This window comes from Mesoplodon densirostris, chromosome 9 (assembly GCF_025265405.1).
Source record: "Mesoplodon densirostris isolate mMesDen1 chromosome 9, mMesDen1 primary haplotype, whole genome shotgun sequence".
Lineage (NCBI taxonomy): Eukaryota > Metazoa > Chordata > Mammalia > Artiodactyla > Ziphiidae > Mesoplodon > Mesoplodon densirostris.
Window position 1 is genome coordinate 89,336,590 of NC_082669.1, and position 20,616 is coordinate 89,357,205.

At 36.8% G+C, this 20,616-nt stretch overlaps 1 protein-coding gene and 1 pseudogene across 2 annotated transcripts in view; both read right to left on the minus strand.

Moving 5' to 3' along the window:
- Window positions 1-20,616, minus strand: part of ZNF800 (zinc finger protein 800) — a 53,424-nt gene that overhangs the window by 21,197 nt on the left and 11,611 nt on the right. Inside the window, exons 4-6 of one of the 2 annotated variants that reach the window (XM_060108206.1) lie at window positions 12,098-12,241; window positions 8,220-9,912; window positions 3,944-6,992 (exon numbers count right to left, since the gene is read on the minus strand). In XM_060108206.1, the coding sequence (XP_059964189.1) occupies window position 6,992; window positions 8,220-9,912; window positions 12,098-12,241 (1,838 nt within the window). In that variant the 3' untranslated portion in view covers window positions 3,944-6,991. Of the gene's footprint in view, window positions 1-3,943; window positions 6,993-8,219; window positions 9,913-12,097; window positions 12,242-20,616 lie in introns of those variants that run through there. The other variant, XM_060108205.1, reaches the window with a different exon arrangement.
- On the minus strand, window positions 17,539-18,935 carry LOC132495953 (tubulin alpha-1A chain-like; annotated as a pseudogene).

The window sequence follows — 20,616 nt, forward strand, 5'->3', positions numbered from 1 at the left end:
CAGCAACAAAACCATTTCCTTGGAAAGTTTCTTCCTCTGGTGTGTGTTTGTATCCAAATTTCATGGTAACTAAGTGATTGTGTTCACTTACAATCATAAGAAACAACAGCTGGCTAGTCAAGACAGCCAGGCAAAGAAAGGGCAAATTGGAAAATCATGAAAACGTTTTGAGGCAAGTTTAACTTGAGGATATAAATATTGAAGATGACTCACGAATTTCACTAAGTGTGTTCCCTCTATCTTTATGACAGCCCCATGAGCCTACCTTATGTCCTCAAAGGCTGACCATTCACAGAAAAGGAGAATAAGGCTCAGAAAGTCTCAAACATCTACAAATGTCCAGCATGTTGGATTCCAAGGAACTCAGTAAATATCTAATGAGCAAAAGGCATGAAAATGGCATGGCCACTCTCCTGCAGAAGCTTACACAGAACGACCCTAACAACTTATATGACAAAAATCCAAGAACACTACATAAAAATCTTTTCCTTAAAAGTTAATTTTTTTTCATGTAATCCAATCACTTGTGCACACAATGTGCCTAGTACTTGGCTATTATTTTTTCTTAGAAGAAAACTATTCCTCACTTTCTCTTCCCATCCAAAATAAAAACTACCAGACACAACCAGTACTTTGGGGTTTAGGTCTACCAAAGCATCGATTTAGCCAAGAAGAGTCTCAAAGTTTTAAAAAATATATTTTTGCACAGCTTAGAAAGAAAGCCTGACTAAAAGCCACAGTTCCATTTCTCAGAGCTAATTTAACTAATATTCAAAACCTGGGTGGTAAAGAGAGTTCTATGCATTTAGGGTTCATTGGTGTAATAATTTCTCCTCTGAACATAACATTATTACATGCTCTTGCATTGAAAGTGTTACCAGATTATACAGGAGCAGGACACCCAGATAGGCTGCAAGTCATTATTGCTCAAGCATTCAAAGTGTTTTTTTTTGTTTTGTTTTGGTTTGCCTATTTTTTTCAACCACCTCATTCTACTGTTTAAACATTACAATGTTTTGTGTGCCAGAAACATGCTCAGATACCTGACATAAGAATTTGAGTATCAGAATCATTAAGAAACCACACAACCCAAGTGTTGGGACCCCAGCACTTGATCTGCAGATCAAGATATGAAAGTTCATCCAAACCTAGGGACAAAGGTTCTCTGGTGCTGCAAATTAACCCTAGACACAAAAATTTCTAAAATCGTCATCTTATGGTTAAAGAAAACGAGATCAAGAACAGGGAGATGTGCGGGTAAGCCCTGTTGGTAGGTAAGTTAACAGTACTTGGGCCTCAGCTGAAACGTGGAGTACTGTCACTAATGCCTACCATTGGCAAGACTTATGAAAAGTACCATTTCTTCTTATTTCTTCATGACACATTCACCGAAGAAATTCCTGACTTAGCCCAAATCATGCTCTGCTGAAGAATCCACTCTTTCCACAACCAAATGCTTGCTTTCAAATAGTAATGCATATCTACTTTAGTTTCATAGAAATATTTCAACTATGTTACTCAGTTAATATTTGCTCCATGTCAATATTTTACACATGACCAAAACCAAAATAGTGTGATAGAACAGATACTAAGAGAATTTTAAGACAGATGGGTTGTCCTAAGGAGTAATGATAAAAACAAAGCCTAACTTACAGTGAATGTGCTTAAAACTACCTAATACCTTTTCAAGATAAATGAAAAACTTGAGTAGGAATGATAAACCAGTAATAGCTGCTTAGAAGAAAACTGGTGGCAAATAATAATATAGTTGGTTGTCCTCATTTCCCAATTAAACACAAAAGCAGCAGTTAAAATCTGATGCGTAGCAATAAACTCTCTTCTAATGCACACATTTCCATTTAAACTTAACTTTACAAGGTAATAAAAAATTGCACATTTATACTATGAAAATTACTTATAGTAATCATATCTAACATTTATTGTAACATGACAAGGATCATCCTGTTTTACATGTATTTTTCATTTTCTCCTCAGAACAACCCTATCAGGTAAGAAATATTATTCTCATTTGATAAATGAGGTTGACTAGGATACAGAATGCTTAAGTAACTTAACTTGCCCAAGGTCACACAGGAAATAATTGGTGGATACAAAAATTTCACCAACGAATCTAGCTCCAGATCATTACACCAAACTGCCAACAAGTAACGTAGTGATTGTACTTTGCAAATGATAAAATCTGCAAATATAAGGTGCACTGATTAAGGGTACATGCTTTGTGGTCAGACTTAGTGTCAAGTCTCAATTCTATAGTTTACTAGCTACGTGAACCTAAGTAAACCACGGAACTTCCCTAAGTTTCAATTTTTCTATTCTGTAAAGTGGGCATAATGAAGGAACAGTTCTTACTCCAAAGGGTTGTTGGTGGATTAGGGGCATCATGCATATAAAGGATTAGCAAAGCGCTTGGTATACAGTAAGCACTCTATACACGTTAATTACTATCAACTAATACTAAGAATTCTCTTTATTATCATAAAGTCTCATTTTAGTACTGGTGGCACTTTCTAAAATAAATTAAATCTATCAATATTGAGATGATAAAAGTTTAGGAAAGTAAGACCCAAAGCCTCAAAGTATATGACAGCATAATTCAGATGGAAAAGGCTACTACTTACTTTAACATCATTATCAAACATTTATTTAAAGTGCCTGGATATACATGAAAACGTGCTAGGCACTAAACAAAATTATCAAGACATAGTCCCTGACTTCAAAAATACACAGTCAAGCAAATTAATTCTGCTGAGTGGACACAAACAGCAAAACCTCCAACTCCGGGCACTTTCTGAACCAGATGCACCTATGGTGCTCATTAAGTTCCCCTCTGTTTGTGGTATGATAGTGGTGAACATATGTAGAGAAAGAAGCTTCAAAATAAATAATAAACCTGACAGGTGTAGAACGATAAAGATTCAGGAAGAAATGAGCTGTGATTCCACCCTCTTACCTTCTCAAAAAAATGTTTTAGCTATCTTGGTACTAATGATCTGTTAATTAACCAGAAGAGAAAAAAGGAAAGATAAGAGCTGGAAGCTCAGAACTGAGGTCAAAGAAAAAGGGTACAGAAACAAATTATGAGAGAGAGAAGGAAGGAATTTGGAAAGTTAGAAAAGCCAGAATAATTGTAGGTGACTTTAAGTGAAACACATTTTATTCTGCCGTCTAACATGTGCTTAATGCCTTAGAAACCAAACAACTAACAGCCGTACTTAAGATTGCTGATCCTTACTCCTTTTCAATCTTGAGGTTTCCACTAGCTCTTGAAGTCAGAGGAGAGAAAAAGAATAGCATAGAGTACAGAAGGATTCTGTCTAACACCACAGCCGACATCATGCTGCCCCTAACTTAGAGCTCGGCCACTGATCAACTACGAGACTGTGTCTGAATCATAATCCTGATAATCTAAGGATTCCATTAGAAAAGTAAATTCTAAAACTCCTAACTAAGGAACTAGAATATTTCCAAGGGCCACTACAAGAAACCTGGAGACCTAATTTCTAAAGTTTTAGAAGCATTTCAAATCTCATTTTCAGTGGTCATGCTATTTGAAGAGATCTTTTACAACTTCACAGCAGGAAATGATATTCACTTGTGCTTCTATCTCCATACCTACTTGCCATAATACCTACTGGGAAACTCCTCTTTCTATACCTGCAGCCTCAAACTGTAGTAAAACCACAAAACTCCCCACTACCTCATCCACAGGCTCTTTAAAGCAAACTGAGTAGAACAGCCTACTGACCATAAGGCAATGTAATACATATTCCTAAAAAAATGTGAAGGTACTTTTCAACAATACAAGCAATCTGTGTCAACCGAAAATTTGGCTTTTATATATATATACATATATATATATATATATATATATATATATATATATATATATATATATAACTAGGCTAAAAATTAAGGATGGATAATTTATATATTGTTCAAGAATGTATACATTCAAGGTTTCCTTCTTGAAGTAGGGAGTAAAGAGGGGAAAGAGACATGAACCGCCAAAACGGTTATTGTGCATGCAAGGTATATCTGCATGTTATAATAAACACCTGCTTAGGGAATTCCCTGGCAGTCCAGTGGCTAGAACTCCGTACTCTCACTGCCGAAGGCCAGGGTTTGATCCCTGGTCGGGGAACTAAAATCCCACAAGCTGGGCAGCATGGCCAGAAAAAAACAAAACAAAACCCAAAACACCTGCTTAGTGTCAGCTATACTTCATCCAGCTTTTGCTTGCACTATACAAACTTATGAAGTTGAAGCGCAAGCCATACCTTTTACTGTTTCTCCTCTTCCACCAAATTTAGGAATAAAAGGTATCTTCAGGAAGGAAGATGATTTGAATTCTATAGAAGAACTCTCAATTGATCAAATTGCAGCAAAAGTGGATGTAATTTGTAGCCAGAAATAGGTCTTAATATAAAATAAGGAGTTTCTGATGGTTCTTTACCTGCTTCACTACTCCCCCCAACGACAACAGAAAGTACTATAAATACTTGCTTATACAGCCTGTGTGTAGAAAAGCTTCTGGCACAAATTTCTTAGGCCTCTTCTCAAGACCCTCAAGCCTGATCCTCTGAGATGACAAACCTCACGAGTCAAAATAAAACCAAAAAGGATGAAGACCAGAAAGGAATAGGAAGAACAAGGAATTTCTAATCACTTACTTTTCATTCTACTTAACTGGTCCTAGCTTAGTCTCTAACTCCTATGTTTCCCATGATCCATTAATTTGGCTATTATGATAAAATATTCTTAATCTCTCTAGGCCCTTCTAATTTAGACAAGTCCTGACATAATGCTATTTTTTTCTCTATGACCCAGATAAAATATTTTTACAGTCCTTGGAACCCTTGATGACCCCTCCTAAATTCCTGCTCTGTGGCTCTAAAGTTACGACAGTAGAGACAAACTGTATGTGAAAGGTCCTGTGGAAACAGGTGAGTGGAGTAAGGGAACTGCAGCAATTGGGCTCTCCTCCACCAACATCAGGATATTTCTCTTTCTTCCCTACAGTATTTAACAAGTAAAGCAGAAAGGAAAAGGCTGGCATACACACGAGAGGCTGCAGCAAAGAGCTACCCCAAGCTTTTTAGGAATCCTCGTATCTTTCCATTTGTTATAGGTACCTAAGTCTGGAAAATACCTTTGGAATATGTCTTGTGTGTAGGAATGCATAAAAGATAACACCTTGCAAAAGTCAAACATACAGGTTTAATAATGTGCAACTAATGAAGATGGTTTATAAATGAAATAACACCTACACATTTAGTTCCCTAAATATATTACACTATTAATCATTAAAGTTAGACCTATAAGTACAAGTTTTCCATATGTGGAAAAGTAAATCTGTTTTTAAATTAAAGAGAAATTATCACTCTAATTCTTAAAAATAAAACTATCAGGATAAATTTCAAGTGTAGCTGCTCATAGTCACTGAATAAATTTAAATTTGATAATAAAACATTTAAGTTTCAACCAATGCACCTTCGTTGAAGCACATCTAGCTGAAATAACTTCGAGTCTGGTTTATTTCCATCACATATAGTACATTTTTCCAACAAGAGCATGTACATTCAATATAGAACATTTCCAGCAACAGTTACAGTCTTTCTAGTTTCCTTTCACAGTATATTTTAGTGCAAAGCACTGGGAAGGGTAAATGTTTTTCTAGCTATGAAAGCATTTTATGATGACCTTGTGGATCTTCAACATTTAAAAATTTTATACAAAAAGTATATAGATGGACAGGGTCCCTCCTAAGTACAGGGATGAACCTATATAAAAACATGGTATATTCTCTGCTGTACCTTTTAAAATTATAATTTGACAAAAATTACTAAAAAATAAAATATTCCCTAAAAAGTACAAAATACTGATACACAAAAACCTGCCCAGTATTTAATTAAAGATAAATGTACTTCTGTTTTCCCTAAAATCTTGATTACAAAAATGGACAAAAATTCATTATTTTCTAAATTTTACAGTAGGGATCAAATATTATCTAAAGTGGTCATTTAAGATTTTACTTGGGAGAGAAAAAGAATCAGGGTTTACACCCCAATCTTCCTTTTTTAGCAATATTTAAAGAAATAAACTAGTATTATAAGAAGTGGTTGTGCAGGGATTGTCTGCATCCATAAAATAGCAGTAAGCTATTTATTACCTTCATATTAACATTAGTAAATGTGTGGTCTTTTAAAAAAAAACTGAAAAATTAAGTTGCATCTATCATTAAAGTGCTTTGAATGAAACTTAAAGAAAAATAGGGGAATGTTTAATTTTCATAAAAACCTCAGATGTTTACAAATGAAGAATGTGATGATCCATGGATGAAAATGAACCGGAAGTTTCCTATAGTATATATTTTAGAATGAAATTCTCAAATATTTAAGTGCTATAGAACAAGTTAGAAATAAATGGATGTAAAAATAATTACAAATATTTAGTAGGCTAAATATTTATAATGTGTTGAGATTTGTCTTTTGGTCCTAACATACGCCCACTAGGAAATTATATATCTGTACAATCCAGACAAAAATTCTGCCAAATAAAGTGGAACTAAAATCGCTAACATATAAAGTCTTTGTTAATTAAAATCACCAGTGGTGATATTTTCTTCAGGTTGTTGATCACTTAATCAACAAACTGCTGGAAAACAAAATTTGCAGCATTTTTGTAGAAACTGTAGACCAAATGCACAGGGGTGGTTAGCTGATGGACTGTGATGACAATACAAAATGTCACAGCTACTTGAAAGTGCTGGAAGAGGCAGTGCCTTAGAAACAAGTGGTTAGATGGTTATTATTTTAGTCAGAAAACAGCAGTTACAGTCATATATTTATCAAATTTTTTTCTTTTTTTTTTCCTCATAGTACCATTTGAAGATGTTTAGTGGTTCTAACACCAATTTAAAGTCTTTCCACAAAAATGAACTCCAAACCTTTTCGTACATCACTTGAAGTTATCTGAGGAGAAATGGGAATAAATGAACACTTTTGAGTTTACCAATAAAACCTTATTTTCAAAATAATACAATAGTAAATGACTTCTAAAGGATGGTTTCATCTCAAGTTTTCCACACAAATAAAAAAATGTGTGATAATCAAACCACAACATTTAACCTACTCAGCACTCAAACTAAGTATACTGCTTTAGAACCTGAATCCAAAACTAATTTAATACTAATTAAATATATTAAATGCATTAATACAAGGGACACAGGTACTGAAGGTAAACTTTAAAAATATAGAGAGACTTGCAAAAACAAGTACAGGAAGTCTACTCCTTATTTCATATTGCATTTTAAAAATCTACATTTGTTCCAAAACCCTCTAAAAAACTAATATTTTTTTCTTTCTTCCCAATAGGAATTTTATTTTTCTTGCAACACACAACCACAGGAGAAAAAAAAAAAAAACCCTCCTTAATAATATTACCTATGTTGAAATGATCACCAAAACTTTATTTAAACAAAAAGGTAAAAATAAGAGGATAGGGGACCTAAACAATCACTTTTTCCAAAGATCAAAACTGAAAAACAGGAACTAACACATACTCCCAAGGAGAAGGAAAAATAAACCCAAACTTTTGTTTATCAAGTTTCCCCCTTTGCCTGGAAGCACTATGTTAAATGTAAATAATAAATGCTAATTGTTCTAAATTCAATTTGGGGATTGTTTTTTCTGAGTGCAGCACTTTATTTAGCCATCACAGATTAATTTAACAATAATTACAGTGCCTCAAAAGACTTTTTTCCTATAATTATCGCCTTCACAAATTCATTCTAATATACTTAACTTCCTACAATGTATTAATTAGTAGACTAAGTCACTGAATCAAATTAAACCTGTGCAAAGTTAGTTAAACAGAAGACTTCTATTGTAAACATAAGCCAATATAAATGTATATATTTTACAACATTGAGAGGAAATCACTGACCCTGTGCCATCTACCTATAACTATATTGCATTGTCCTGTGGAAGATAAGTTCTGAAGTTAACTTTTGTTCCCAAGCCACTGGTATAAAGGTCACTGAAGAGGTAAATGCGATATGCACATTACTCTTGCAGTTCCCACTGCCGTAAGATATATGGAAGCAAATGTGTTAAAATGGAACCAGCTATAAATTATGGTCAAATGATTTTTTTAGTTCGATGGGGGGAAAAAAGCAAAACTCTGTAACTGTTCCTCACCAGACAAGAGCCTTAGATCTTGTACTTCGGCCTTTGGTTTTGTTTCCTTCAGGTGAATTGGAAGCATTTGCCTTATGAGTTTTCTTATGATGTTCAAGATAAGTCTTTTTGGCAAATGCCTTTCCACATTTATTGCATCTGTGAAGAGAAAAGTTTTTTGTGACTTTTACTTCAATACCAACATCAGCTACTTCATACTTTTTACTAGGAGAGTTAGAAGTGCCATCGTGTTTTGAATCACTATGTTTTGCTTCGTCTCTTGAAGGGCCTCTTTTTGCCACTTTATTTAGCACAAAATCAATGGGCTTTTTTATAGCTCTGATCTCTAAACTGGCTGTAATTTTCCCAAGATAACGGGATGACTTTTTATGAACCACAGTTATATGTCGTATCACATCGCGCTTCCGACGAGTTTCATAAGTGCAAAGAGGACACTTGTAGAATTTAACATAAATGTTATTCCCATCTGTGTGCAATTCAATGTGCTTAGTCAAGTTCTGTTTGGAAGTAAACTGACGTTTACAAAGTTTACAGTAAAGTTGCTTAAAGTCAAAGCCAGCTGAAAGTTTTGGCTTCCTGGTTTTTTGCTGGCCACCTGCAGCAGACGGACTAGTTGATTTAGGGCTTTCAGAGTCTTGTTTAACTTTATTTTTCTGTGCTGCCGGTGCGTTCTTTTTTTCATTTGAATGATTTGTTCCCTTTAATTCATTCTGTGGAGAATGGATAATGGAAGGGGGTGAAGATTCTACAGAATCTGCTGGTTCAACTTTAACTTTTATTTCTGAACTGTTGGCAGTATTATTGGGGCCTTTCTCTCTTTTAGAGTTTGTTCCAGAAAGAGTTATCTTGTGGACAATTTGCATATGTCTTTTAAGCATTATTTGTGAACTATATTTCCTCTTGCAAAGGAGGCATTTGCATGCAGTTAAATTGTATTCAGCCTTTGAAGACGACTTTTGTTTTCGAGCCTTAAAAGATTTTTTAGGAGAAACAGAATCCAGGAACAAAGGTTGCCCAGGCTTTGTTGCTATATCAGGAGTAATTGAATCCCTCCTTAGTCCTCTATGAACTTCATCAAAATGCCTCCTTACATTCGCTTTTGTAGCAAATGATTTACAACATACTGGACAACTCCTACTTAATGGAACTAGAACATTCTTACTGCGTCCTTTAGAGGATTGGTTTGGATTCTTTCGTGTTTCAATGTACTTTTTTAGTTCTTCCATTTTTTTCTTGTGTACTTTTCGAATGTGACGACGAACACCTCGTCTGGAATTGAATTCTTTTCTACAAAGACAACATATCAACTGGTGACCAAAATCAGAATTGTCAGAAGTTTCCAAGTCAGCCTGTGATTCCTGCAGTTGTTCATCAGATGTAGGTGCAACTTCATCTGCAACAATTTCAACAGGAGGGGGCTCTACAGTTTCCACCTCTGTGTCTGTAACTGAAACTGTTTTAGACTGTTCAGTGCTAGTTTCCTGTATTTGAACTTCAGGCTGTTCAGGAGTACTGCTTGACTCTGTGACTTCAGTAGGATTATCAGTCCTTGAAATATATTGAAACACTGCATTCTGATTAGTTTCTATGGGTTCTAGCTTAATAATGTATTCTCGCTTGTCCACACTTGGATATATGGCTTCTAGGAGATCATTTATGGCTTGGCTTTGTTTATCATTTACATCAGGAAGGTCTGTTAAGGAAAAAACAACATTTTAATCTGAAATAATTAGCCTGCTCTAGCCCTCTAATATTTTTAAATGTATTATGAACCTCTATTTTAAAATTTATTACTGGTTTGCATTTATTTTTACAAGAGCATTATCTACTTTTCAGTATTTCATGAGTATAAAAACAAGTATTAATTAAATTAAAATTTGCTTTAATTTACAATCTCATCATGGTACACAAATGTTAAGGAATAGATGCAATCTGAAGAGTTACTTCTAATAAGGGCCCTTAATATAAAATATTTAAGCACATGGGTATCCTAAACAATAAAATAATATTTCATATTTTTAGGCTAGCAAAGGCAAATCAAAGTTCTCATAACCCAAGATGGATAAAACATCATGAAGCATGTTACTACATATAAAAATAATTTTTTTTTTAGAAAACGTAACAGCATTCCTATTAACTTAATCCATAATAAATAATCTCATATAATTGTATAGGGACATTTGAACATCTTATGAAAAATGAAGAAGATTTATAGGAAAATATATAAACATGAATGACAGGATGTATAGAAGTGTTTGCTAAATTCAGTCCTATTACATGTCTTCTTAACATGGCAACCTATTAAAACAAATGATTAAAAACTACAGATTAACTCCAAAAACAGAGTTAGTTTTATTTATCTGTGCAATAATTGCACCGTCTGTAGGCAACCTAATATTCCTATTGTAACAGAGTTGTCTAACACTGGTTATGTTTCTACATACAATGTTAAAATCTAGCTACAAGTATAGCATCAAATCTGGTATCTAATTATAAATCAAGAAATGACTCATCATAGCTCTTCTAGTCTACTAATCTTTCTTTTTAAAATGGATAAAGTGGTATCTATAAGAGGAATTATACTTTCACAGAAGTATTTCTACAATAAGTATTGCAGAAGAGTACACAATAATACAGCAATCCATTTATCTATTTCCCTCTAAAATTCAACTAAACTTTAGTTCACACCAAAAAATAACAAAGAATAACTACCAGGAAATTAAATTCCTACTAGTTCTTTAATTAAAAGGTTAGATTTGAAACTTATCTCTATAGACTACCTTTTCATTTATATTTCAAGGATAAAAAGAAGTATAATAAGATCTAACAGTGGTAGGGAAAGTTTCCAGACAAATATGAAATTTCTGTTTCATCTATGTCCTATAATATACTTTAAATAAGCTTCATGCTAATAATTAAAGCAGTACTTTTGATATTTGGAGTTCTGCATTCCATTTCCATCCCAAAAAGGTTAAGCAGAAAAATGCACAAAATCCATAATGCAACTGTAATATCAAACTAACAAAATAAATTCTATATTTTGTAAGTCCACAAGAGTTAAACCCCTGAACAAGAAATAATGAAAGTAACCTATTACTTATTAAAATATTTTAAGGAATTTACATTATTCTTTAAAGCAAGAAAATAATACCATTATATATACTGCAACTTAATCATACAGAGGCAATATGCTTAATTCAACAAACATTTGGTTCCACAAAGACTTTGTTAGGCTACTACCTGCCTTTATCACATAAAGCTATTTCAGATCTCAGGTTAGCCCATAACACAATCTAATTTCTGATAAAATGACCTCTCTAATAAACTTCACTGAGAATAAAACTGATCTTCAAATCAAGACCCAGAAAACACTAGAAAGATTAACAAGTATTTTTTAATGCTCTCTACAATTACCAAAAAAATCAACTCATTTACTCATTCTTTGCTCTATTTCCAACCTTCTCATTTACTTAAGGAGAATCTAAGTTAATGATGAGTCATATCTGGTAACAAGTTGTTAAGAAGTAAGGAGGAAAAATACCAACACCCTCATCAAGCATTAATATTTTAACTTACAAAAATCCTGGATATAAACTGTATAGTCCATATAAACATTCAAAAACAATATCCAATACTTTAATACAAATAAATATACTCAAAAATCTAACCTCATATATCTTTAGCAAAATCCAAATGAAAAACAGATATGAAAGTATCTATTTAAGAAACTGAATATAACATTGAGTCAAGTATTTTATCTTATTCTCTATCACTAAATTATCTGTAACTAGACATCGATACCATTTTAACATAAATGTACAGTTGTAGTACAAGAATACATAGCAAAACGCATAATTGAATATATGAATAAAACTTACTGTCATCCATCTGGAGACTTGGTGGGCAGTAGAATTTTTTATGGGTAATTAAATTTGGTAATCCTCTGAAGAGACTGCGGCATAATTTACATTCAAAAATAGTGTCCACATCTTTTAATAAAATATGCTTAAGTTGTTTAGTTCCTGAGGGAAAAAAGAAAAGAAAACTTCACACAAAAGGTAACTTTAACATGCAGTTTTAAACTGGGCAACCACTGTTGACAATCCAAAGGTGCAGTTTTACTCTTTAAAAACAAAATACGGGCACTGCCAATGTCTACCACACTATACTCAGAACTAAGTTATAAACTAAGTTCTAAGCAAAATTCTACTATCATTTGGATATTAGGACAGCTGAAACTGATGGTCTTTTTCTAATTCAGCAGCCAATCAATTCCTGGGCTATCTTAACAAGTGCTTCCAACATCTGGTTGATCATCACAATGACCGAGGAATAAAGATGTACATGACCCACTCCTGGAGATTCTGATTCAATAGACCTGGAGTGTGACAGAAGAATTAAATGCCACCCCAACCCAAGTTTTTGGCTGGTTCTTCCAGCTCTCTTTCACATTAGGAAGTAAACATGAGTAATACACTTTCCCCGATTCCTTAAAGAAGGTCAGAACTGTCACAGGATTGTCTGTGACTTTCTTTTTAAATTCAGCTTAAATTACTTCGGGTTCTGGGACAACGTGGGATATGGCCATTCAGCGTGAGAGTAAAGAATCCTTGTCCATGGTTTTGAATTTTGCTTAGGTCTCTTAATACCACCAGAAACTTATTCAAAGTCTTTCTCCCTCAAAAACTCACCCTAATTGCAATAAATTAAATATTGATATAATTACTACTTTAAAGCCCGTCTTTTCCACTAGATTATAAACTCCAAGGCAGCCAAGACTAAGCCTGCCTTATTTACAGCTACAAAGTGTTCAGCTCTAATAATGCTCAATAAATATTCGTTGAAGAATTGCCACTGATCTACGGAATCTAAGCATTATTATGATGGAAGATCAAAAGGCAGAGAAAAAATAAACAGCAACAAGCATTCTTTAAATCTTTAAAATAAAACACTAATAGAAGCTCTTCTGTCACTACTTCCTACAGGTCTTTGACACAGGTAAATTGACAAAAGTGATCTGCAGTGTTCACTAATTAATGAGCCTTTTGGTTTCCTCAAAAAATGATAATAATATTGACTTAAATTAAAGAGGGGAGGGCTTCCCTGGTGGCGCAGTGGTTGGGAGTCCGCCTGCCGATACAGGGGATATGGGTTCGTGCCCTGGTCCGGGAGGATCCCGCGTGCCGCGGAGCGGCTGGGCCCGTGAGCCATGCCGCTGGGCCTGCGCGTCCGGAGCCTGTGCTCCGCAACAGGAGAGGCCGCGGCGGTGGGGGGCCCCGAATTCCGCAAAAAAAAAAAAAAAAAAAAAAAATAGAGGGGAGAAAAAAGCGTCCTGAAAAATACCTAAGACTATCTAGGTGCACAGTGTTCCATCATTCAACAAGCACGTGACTATTAAACTCTGAGACTACTAGAGAATAAACACCATCTCAGTATCATAATTAATACTGTAGGATCCATAAAGGTTAAGCATTTCTGATTCAATCTTTTGCAATCTGTTTATATTTAATTATTGTATTAATCATCATGTTGCATTTTATCTTTTTGAAGACAAGCCAGCCTTCAAATTTCTACTGCAAAAAGATTACCACATTATCAGAACTTTACTAAGTCTTTAGAGATTCCAATTTTGATTATCACCTAGTTGTGTCACCTTAAAGGGCTATATAATCTTTGCACCTTGGCTTATTCATCTTTTAAAACAAACAAACCAAACCTATCTTGGAGAATTATGACAGAAAATATGAACCTAAATTCTAGAAGAATTAAATTATAAATCCAGGTTTCTCCTGAGAAAAAAAATATATATTTAGATATATAATAAAATAACTTCCACTATTTCCCAATCCAACTCAAGGTTTAATTTGGTCCACTAGACCATACTACTGCAAAATCAGAAAACACACATTTTTAAAAGATTCAGAGGATAGCTTGGGTATTATACTTTGTATAAAAGTAAGTTCACACACACATACACACACACACACACACACTTCTCTAGTTTATTTCACATTACAAAATATATTGGCAATAAAGTGCTAATATATTTAGTTCATAGTTAACCTCATAAGTCACTGACAAACTATGAGAGATAGGCTGATGATAAAAAAACATTTTAGATACACCTCTCCAATTGATCTACATATAGTTCTCGGTAAGTGTAGGTGGGTGTGTTACCAGACGGAAGAAAACATGGGAAAATTCTGCACTAGACCCATACTACAAATTCAATTCTGCCTCTAAAGGTAGTTAAAAAGGATTGAAGAGGGACACAGAAATAATCTGAACTAGGATTAGCTTAAGAATTCTACTGAAGATCTAACTAGAACGTACAACATGAAGTTATACATAAAAAAAGTTATTTGTAAAAACGTAAAACTGCATCTCTAAATCAGGTTCTGTCAATCAACCATAAAAAAACAAAAACAGTATCAATTTCTTCTTTAGTCCCAGTTACACAGTTATATATCAGTAGAGAGCATATATTTATTCCCAGTAAGCATCCCCCGCCAAAAAAAAAACGAGTTGGGGCTAACCGTGACTCATCAATCTTTTCTTTTTTTTTTAACATCTTTATTGGAGTATAACTGCTTTACAATGGTGTGTTAGTTTCTGCTGTATAACAAAGTAAATCAGCTATACATAAACATATATCCCCATATCTCCTCCCTCTTGCATCTCCCTCCCGCCACCCTATCCCACCCCTCTAGGTGGACGCAAACACCGAGCTGATCTCCCTGTGCTATGCGGCTGCTTCCCATTAGCTATCTATTTTACATTTGGTAGTGTATATATGTTCATGCCACTCTGTCACTTTGTCTCAGCTTACCCTTCCCCCTCCCCATGTCCTCAAGGCCATTCTCTACGTCTGCGTTTTTATTCCTGTCCTGCCCCTAGGTTCTTCAGAACCATTTTTTTTTAGACTCCATATATACGTGTTAGCATATAGTATTTCTTTTCCTCTTTCTGACTTACTTCACTCTGTGTGACAGTCTCTAGGTCCATCCACCTCATTACAAGTAACTCAGTTTCATTTCTTTTTATGGCTGGGTAATATTCCATTGTATATATGTGCCATATCTTCTTTATCCATTCATCTGTCGATGGACACTTAGGTTGCTTCCATGTGCTGGCTATTGTAAATAGAGCTGCAATGAACATTGTGGTACATGCCTCTTTCTGAATTATGGTTTTCTCAGGGTCTATGCCCAGTAGTGGGATTGCTGGGTCATACGATAGTTCTATTTTTAGTCTCTTAAGGAACCTCCATACTGTTCTCCATAGTGGCTGTATCAATTTACATTCCCACCAACAGTGCAAGAGGGTTCCCTTTTCTCCACACCCTCTCCAGCATTTATTTATTGTTTGTAGATTATTTGATCATGGCCATTCTGACCGGTGTGAGGTGATATCTCATTGTAGTTTTGATTTGCATTTCTCTAATGATTAGTGATGATGAGCATCCTTTCATGTTTTTTTTGGCAATCTGTGTATTTTCTTTGGAGAAATGTCTATTTAGATCTTCTGCCCATTTTTGGATTGGGCTGTTTGTTTTTTTGATATTGAGCTGCATGAGCTGCCTGTATATTTTAGAGATTAATCCTTTGTCAGTTGCTTCATTTGCAAATATTTTCTCCCATTCTGAGGGTTGTCTTTTCGCCTTTTTTATGGTTTCCTTTGCTGTGCAAAAGCTTTGAAGTTTCATTAGGCCCCATTTGTTTATTTTTGTTTCTGTTTCCATTTCTCTAGGAGGTGGGTCAAAAGGGATCTTGCTGTGATTTATGTCACAGAGTGTTCTGCCTATGTTTTCCTCTAAGAGTTTGATAGTGTCTGGCCTTACATTTAGGTCTTTAATCCATTTTGAGCTTATTTTTGTGTATGGTGTTAGGGAGTGTTCTAATTTCATTCTTTTACATGTAGTTGTCCAGTCTTCCCAGCACCACTTATTGAAGAGGCTGTCTTTTCTCCATTGTATATTCTTGCCTCCTTTATCAAAGATAAGGTGACCATATGTGCGTGGGTTTATCTCTGGGCTTTCTATCCTGTTCCATTGATCTATCTTTTTGTTTTTGTGCCAGTCCCATACTGTCTTGATTACTGTAGCTTTGTAGTATAGTCTGAAGTCAGGGAGCCTGATTCCTACAGCTCCGTTTTTCTTTCTCAAGATTGCTTTGGTTATTCGGGGTCTTTTGTGTTTCTATACAAATAGTGAAATTTTTGTTCTAGTTCTGTGAAAAATGCCATTGGTAGTTTGATAGGGATTGCATTGAATCTGTAGATTGCTTTGGGCAGTATAGTCATTTTCACAATGTTGATTTTTCCAATCCAAGAACATGGTATATCTCTCCATCTGTTTGTATCATCTTTAGTTTCTTCCATCAGTGTCTTATAGTTTTTTGCATACAGGTCTTTTGTCTCCTTAGGGAGGTTTATTCCTAGGTATTTTATTCTTTTTGTTGCAATGGTAAATGGGAGTGTTTCCTTAATTTCTCTTTCAGATTTTTCATCATTAGTGTATAGGAATGCAAGAGATTTCTGGGCATTACTTTTGTATCCTACTTTACCAAATTTTATAGCTAAATTACCAAATTCACTGATTAGCTCTAGTAGTTTTCTGGTGGCATCTCTGGGATTCTCTGTGTATAGTATCATGTCATCTGCAAACAGGGATAGTTTTACTTCTCTTCTGATTTGGATTGCTTTCATTTCTTTTTCTTCTCTGATTGCTGTGGCTAGGACTTCAAAACTGTGTTGAATAATATTGGTGAGAGTGGGCAACCTTGTCTTGTTCCTGATCTTAGTGGAAATGGTTTCAGTTTTCACCACTGAGAACGATGCTGGCTATGGGTTTGTCATATATGGCCTTCATTGGTTGAGGTAAGTTCCCTCTATGCCTACTTTCTGGAGAGTTTTTATCATAAATGGGTGTTGAATTTTGTTGAAAGCTTTTTCTGCATCTATTGAGATGATCATATGGTTTTCGTCCTTCAATTTGTTAATATGGGTTATCACATTGATTAATTTGCATGTATTGAAGAATCCTTGCATTCTTGGGATAAACCCCACTTGATCATGGTATATGATACTTTTAATGTGCTGTTGGATTCTGTTTGCTAGTATTTTGTTGAGGATTTCTGCATCTATGTTCATCAGTGATATTGGTCTGTAGTTTTATTTTTTTGTAACATCTTTGTCTGGTTTTGGTATCAGGGTGATGGTGGCCTCGTAGAATGAGTTTGGGAGTGTTCATCCCTCTGCTATGTTTTGGAAAAGTTTGAGAAGGATAGGTGTTAGCTCTTCTCTAAATGTTTGAACAAATCAACTGGTCAGACCACAACTTTTCAATGTTTAAAGCAGAGTAAGCTTCCCTGTAAAAGCAGCACCTTTGTGACATTTTAACTTTAGTATTCCTCTCCCTCTCCTTCAACAGAATCCACACCAACCTCCTCATAATCCTTCCCAAGGGCAGTCATGTCCTCACGGGCCTCAGAAAACTCTCCTTCCTCCATGCCCTCACCCACGTACCAGTGAACAAAGGCACACTTGCCACACATCAGGTCAAACTTGTGGTCCAGGCAAGCCCAGGCCTCAGCGATGGCTGTGGTGTTGCTCAGCATACACACAGCTCGCTGTACTTTGGCCAGGTCTCCACCAGGTCCCATAGTGGAGGGCTGGTAATTAATGCCAACTTTGAAGCCAGTGGGGCACCAGTCCACAAACTGGATGGTACGCTTGGTCTTGATGGTGGCAATGGCAGCACTGACATCTTTGGGATCCACGTCCCACCACGGTACAACAGGCAGCAAGCCATGTATTTACCATGGCGAGGGTGGCACTTCACCATCTGGTTGGCTGGCTCAAGGCAAGCATTGGTGATGTGTACTACAGAAAGCTGTTCATGGTAGGCTTTCTCAGCAGAGATGACAGGGGCATATGTGGCCAGAGGGAAGTGGATAAGGGGATAGGGTACCAGGTTGGTCTGGAATTCTGTCAGATGAACATTCAGGGCTCCACACAATTTGACCTATCAACCTCTTCAGGTGAGTATATGTTGGGCGCTCAACATCAAGGTTTCTACGACAGATGACAGATGGCCTCACTGTCTACCATGAAGGCACAATCAGAGTGCTCCAGGGTGGTGTGGGTGGTGAGGATGGAATTGTAGGGCTCAACTACAGCTGTGGAAACCTGAGGGGCTGGGTAAATGGAGAACTCCAACTTGGACTTCTTTCCATAACAGACAGACAGATGTTCCATCAGCAGGGAGGTGAACCCAGAACCAGTTCACCCACCAAAGCTGTGGAAAACCAAGAAGCCCTGAAGACTTGTGCAATGGTCAGCCAGTTTCCGAACTGGGTCCAAGACGAGGTCAATGACCTCCTTGCCAATGGTATAGTGACCTCAGGCATAGTTATTGGCAGCATCTCCCTTGCCTGTGATGAGCTGCTCAGGGTGGAAGAGCTGGCGGTAGGTGCCAATGCAAACTTCATCAATGACCGTGGGTTCCAGGTCTACAAACACTGCCCTGGGCACATGCTTGCCAGCTCCTGTCTCACTGAAGAAGGTGTTAAAGGAGTCATCTCCTCCCCCAATCATCTTGTCACTTGGCATCTGGCCATCGGGCTGGATGCCGTGTTCCAGGTAGCAGAGTTCCCAGCAGACACTGCCGATCTGGACACCAGCCTGGCCAACATGGATGGAGATGCACTCACACATAGCTGCTGTTTTGCGGCTGCCGAGCAGATGGCAGAGAGGAGGAGGAGAGGTTGTTGCTTCTTACAGCGCGACTCTTATGTGGTCGATGTAAGAGAACCTGCCTGACTTATCAATCACAAATGCTCCACCACTCTCACGTCACCTATGCACACACACACACACACACACACACACACACAAACACAGCTGTGTTGATCCAGGCATACCAAAATTCTTTCAGGTCCTTGGATTCACCAAATTCTCTCTCTCACTTACTTTTCAGGCCTTCACCTATGTTTTTTTCTCTCTGCCTATAACGTTCTCTCATTTCCCTAGTCTGGCTCACTTCTAGCAATCCTTCAGATTCCAGGTTAGATGTCATTTCCTCCAAGAAGCCTTCTCGGACTCCTCCTGTTGTTTGTTAAGAATTCTTCCCCTCGGGCTTCCCTGGTGGCACAGTGGTTGAGAGTCTGCCTGCCGATGCAGGGGACATGGGTTCGTGCCCCGGTCCGGGAAGATCCCACATGCCGCAGAGCAGCTGGGCCCGTGAGCCGTGGCCGCTGAGCCTGCGCGTCCAGAGCCTGTGCTCCACAGTGGGAGAGGCCCCAACAGTGAGATGCCCGCGTACCGCAAAAAAAAAAAAAAAAAAGAATTCTTCCCCTATATTCCCCAGAGCACCCTATACATCTATACTACATTACCCCGCTACCTTGTAATTAGTTACTTTTCTGTATCCCCATTAAACTGGAGGCTCTAAGAGGACAGAGAAGATACCTTTGATGCTCACCACTGTACTCCCAGCTTTCAGGACCAGGCCTGATGGGCATTTGTTAAGTGACATACTGAAGAGCCTTCTCTATGTTTCAGAAAACCTTCCCTATAAGTAAGATTTCTTTTAAGTCTATGTAAAGTTGACCAGAAAGTCAAAAGAGGGACCTGAATGATTTTACAATTCTGCTTACATATTTTCCAAATTAGAAAAATAAGATGTGCCCTCATTCCATAAATACAGGCAAAAGTTATTCCCTAAGTTAGTTTCAGTTACCATTTAAGGTTTTGTTGGTTTCCCATGGGGACATAACTGCTTTATTCTAATCAGCTACCTTTTTCTGATTGCTTTTGGTCACTGACAATTAGACACAGCCAACCAACTGTGCCTCTGTCAACAGTTAAAACTTTCTACAACCTGAAACATGAGACAAGACAGCAGCAAAAGTTCATCTAGACAACCACAAAAGTTCTTCCATAACTCCTAACCCTGAGAGAGAGAGAGAGAGAGCCACACTGCCTAACCCCTAATTATTCCTTTTCCTATATTTAACTCTCTTTCTTGCCTTAGGTTTTTAAGTTATCTTAGAAGTCACTATGTACTGCTTACATACTGCTTACATAGATCATCAATCAGTATCTTTCAAAAAACCAGCCCTCCGGGCTTCCCTGGTGGTGCAGTGGTTGAGAGTCCACCTGCCGATGCAGGGGACACGGGTTCATGCCCTGGTCCGGGAAGATCCCACATGCTGCGGAGTGGCTGGGCCCGTGAGCCATGGCCGCTGAGCCTGCGCGTCCGGAGCCTGTGCTCCACAACGGGAGAGGCCACAGCAGTGAGAGGCCCGCGTACCGCAAAAAAACCAAAAAAAACAAAAAAAAACCAGCCCCCCAAAGGGAAAGCTTTTGATGCCTAGAAATTAACTAATTAATGAAT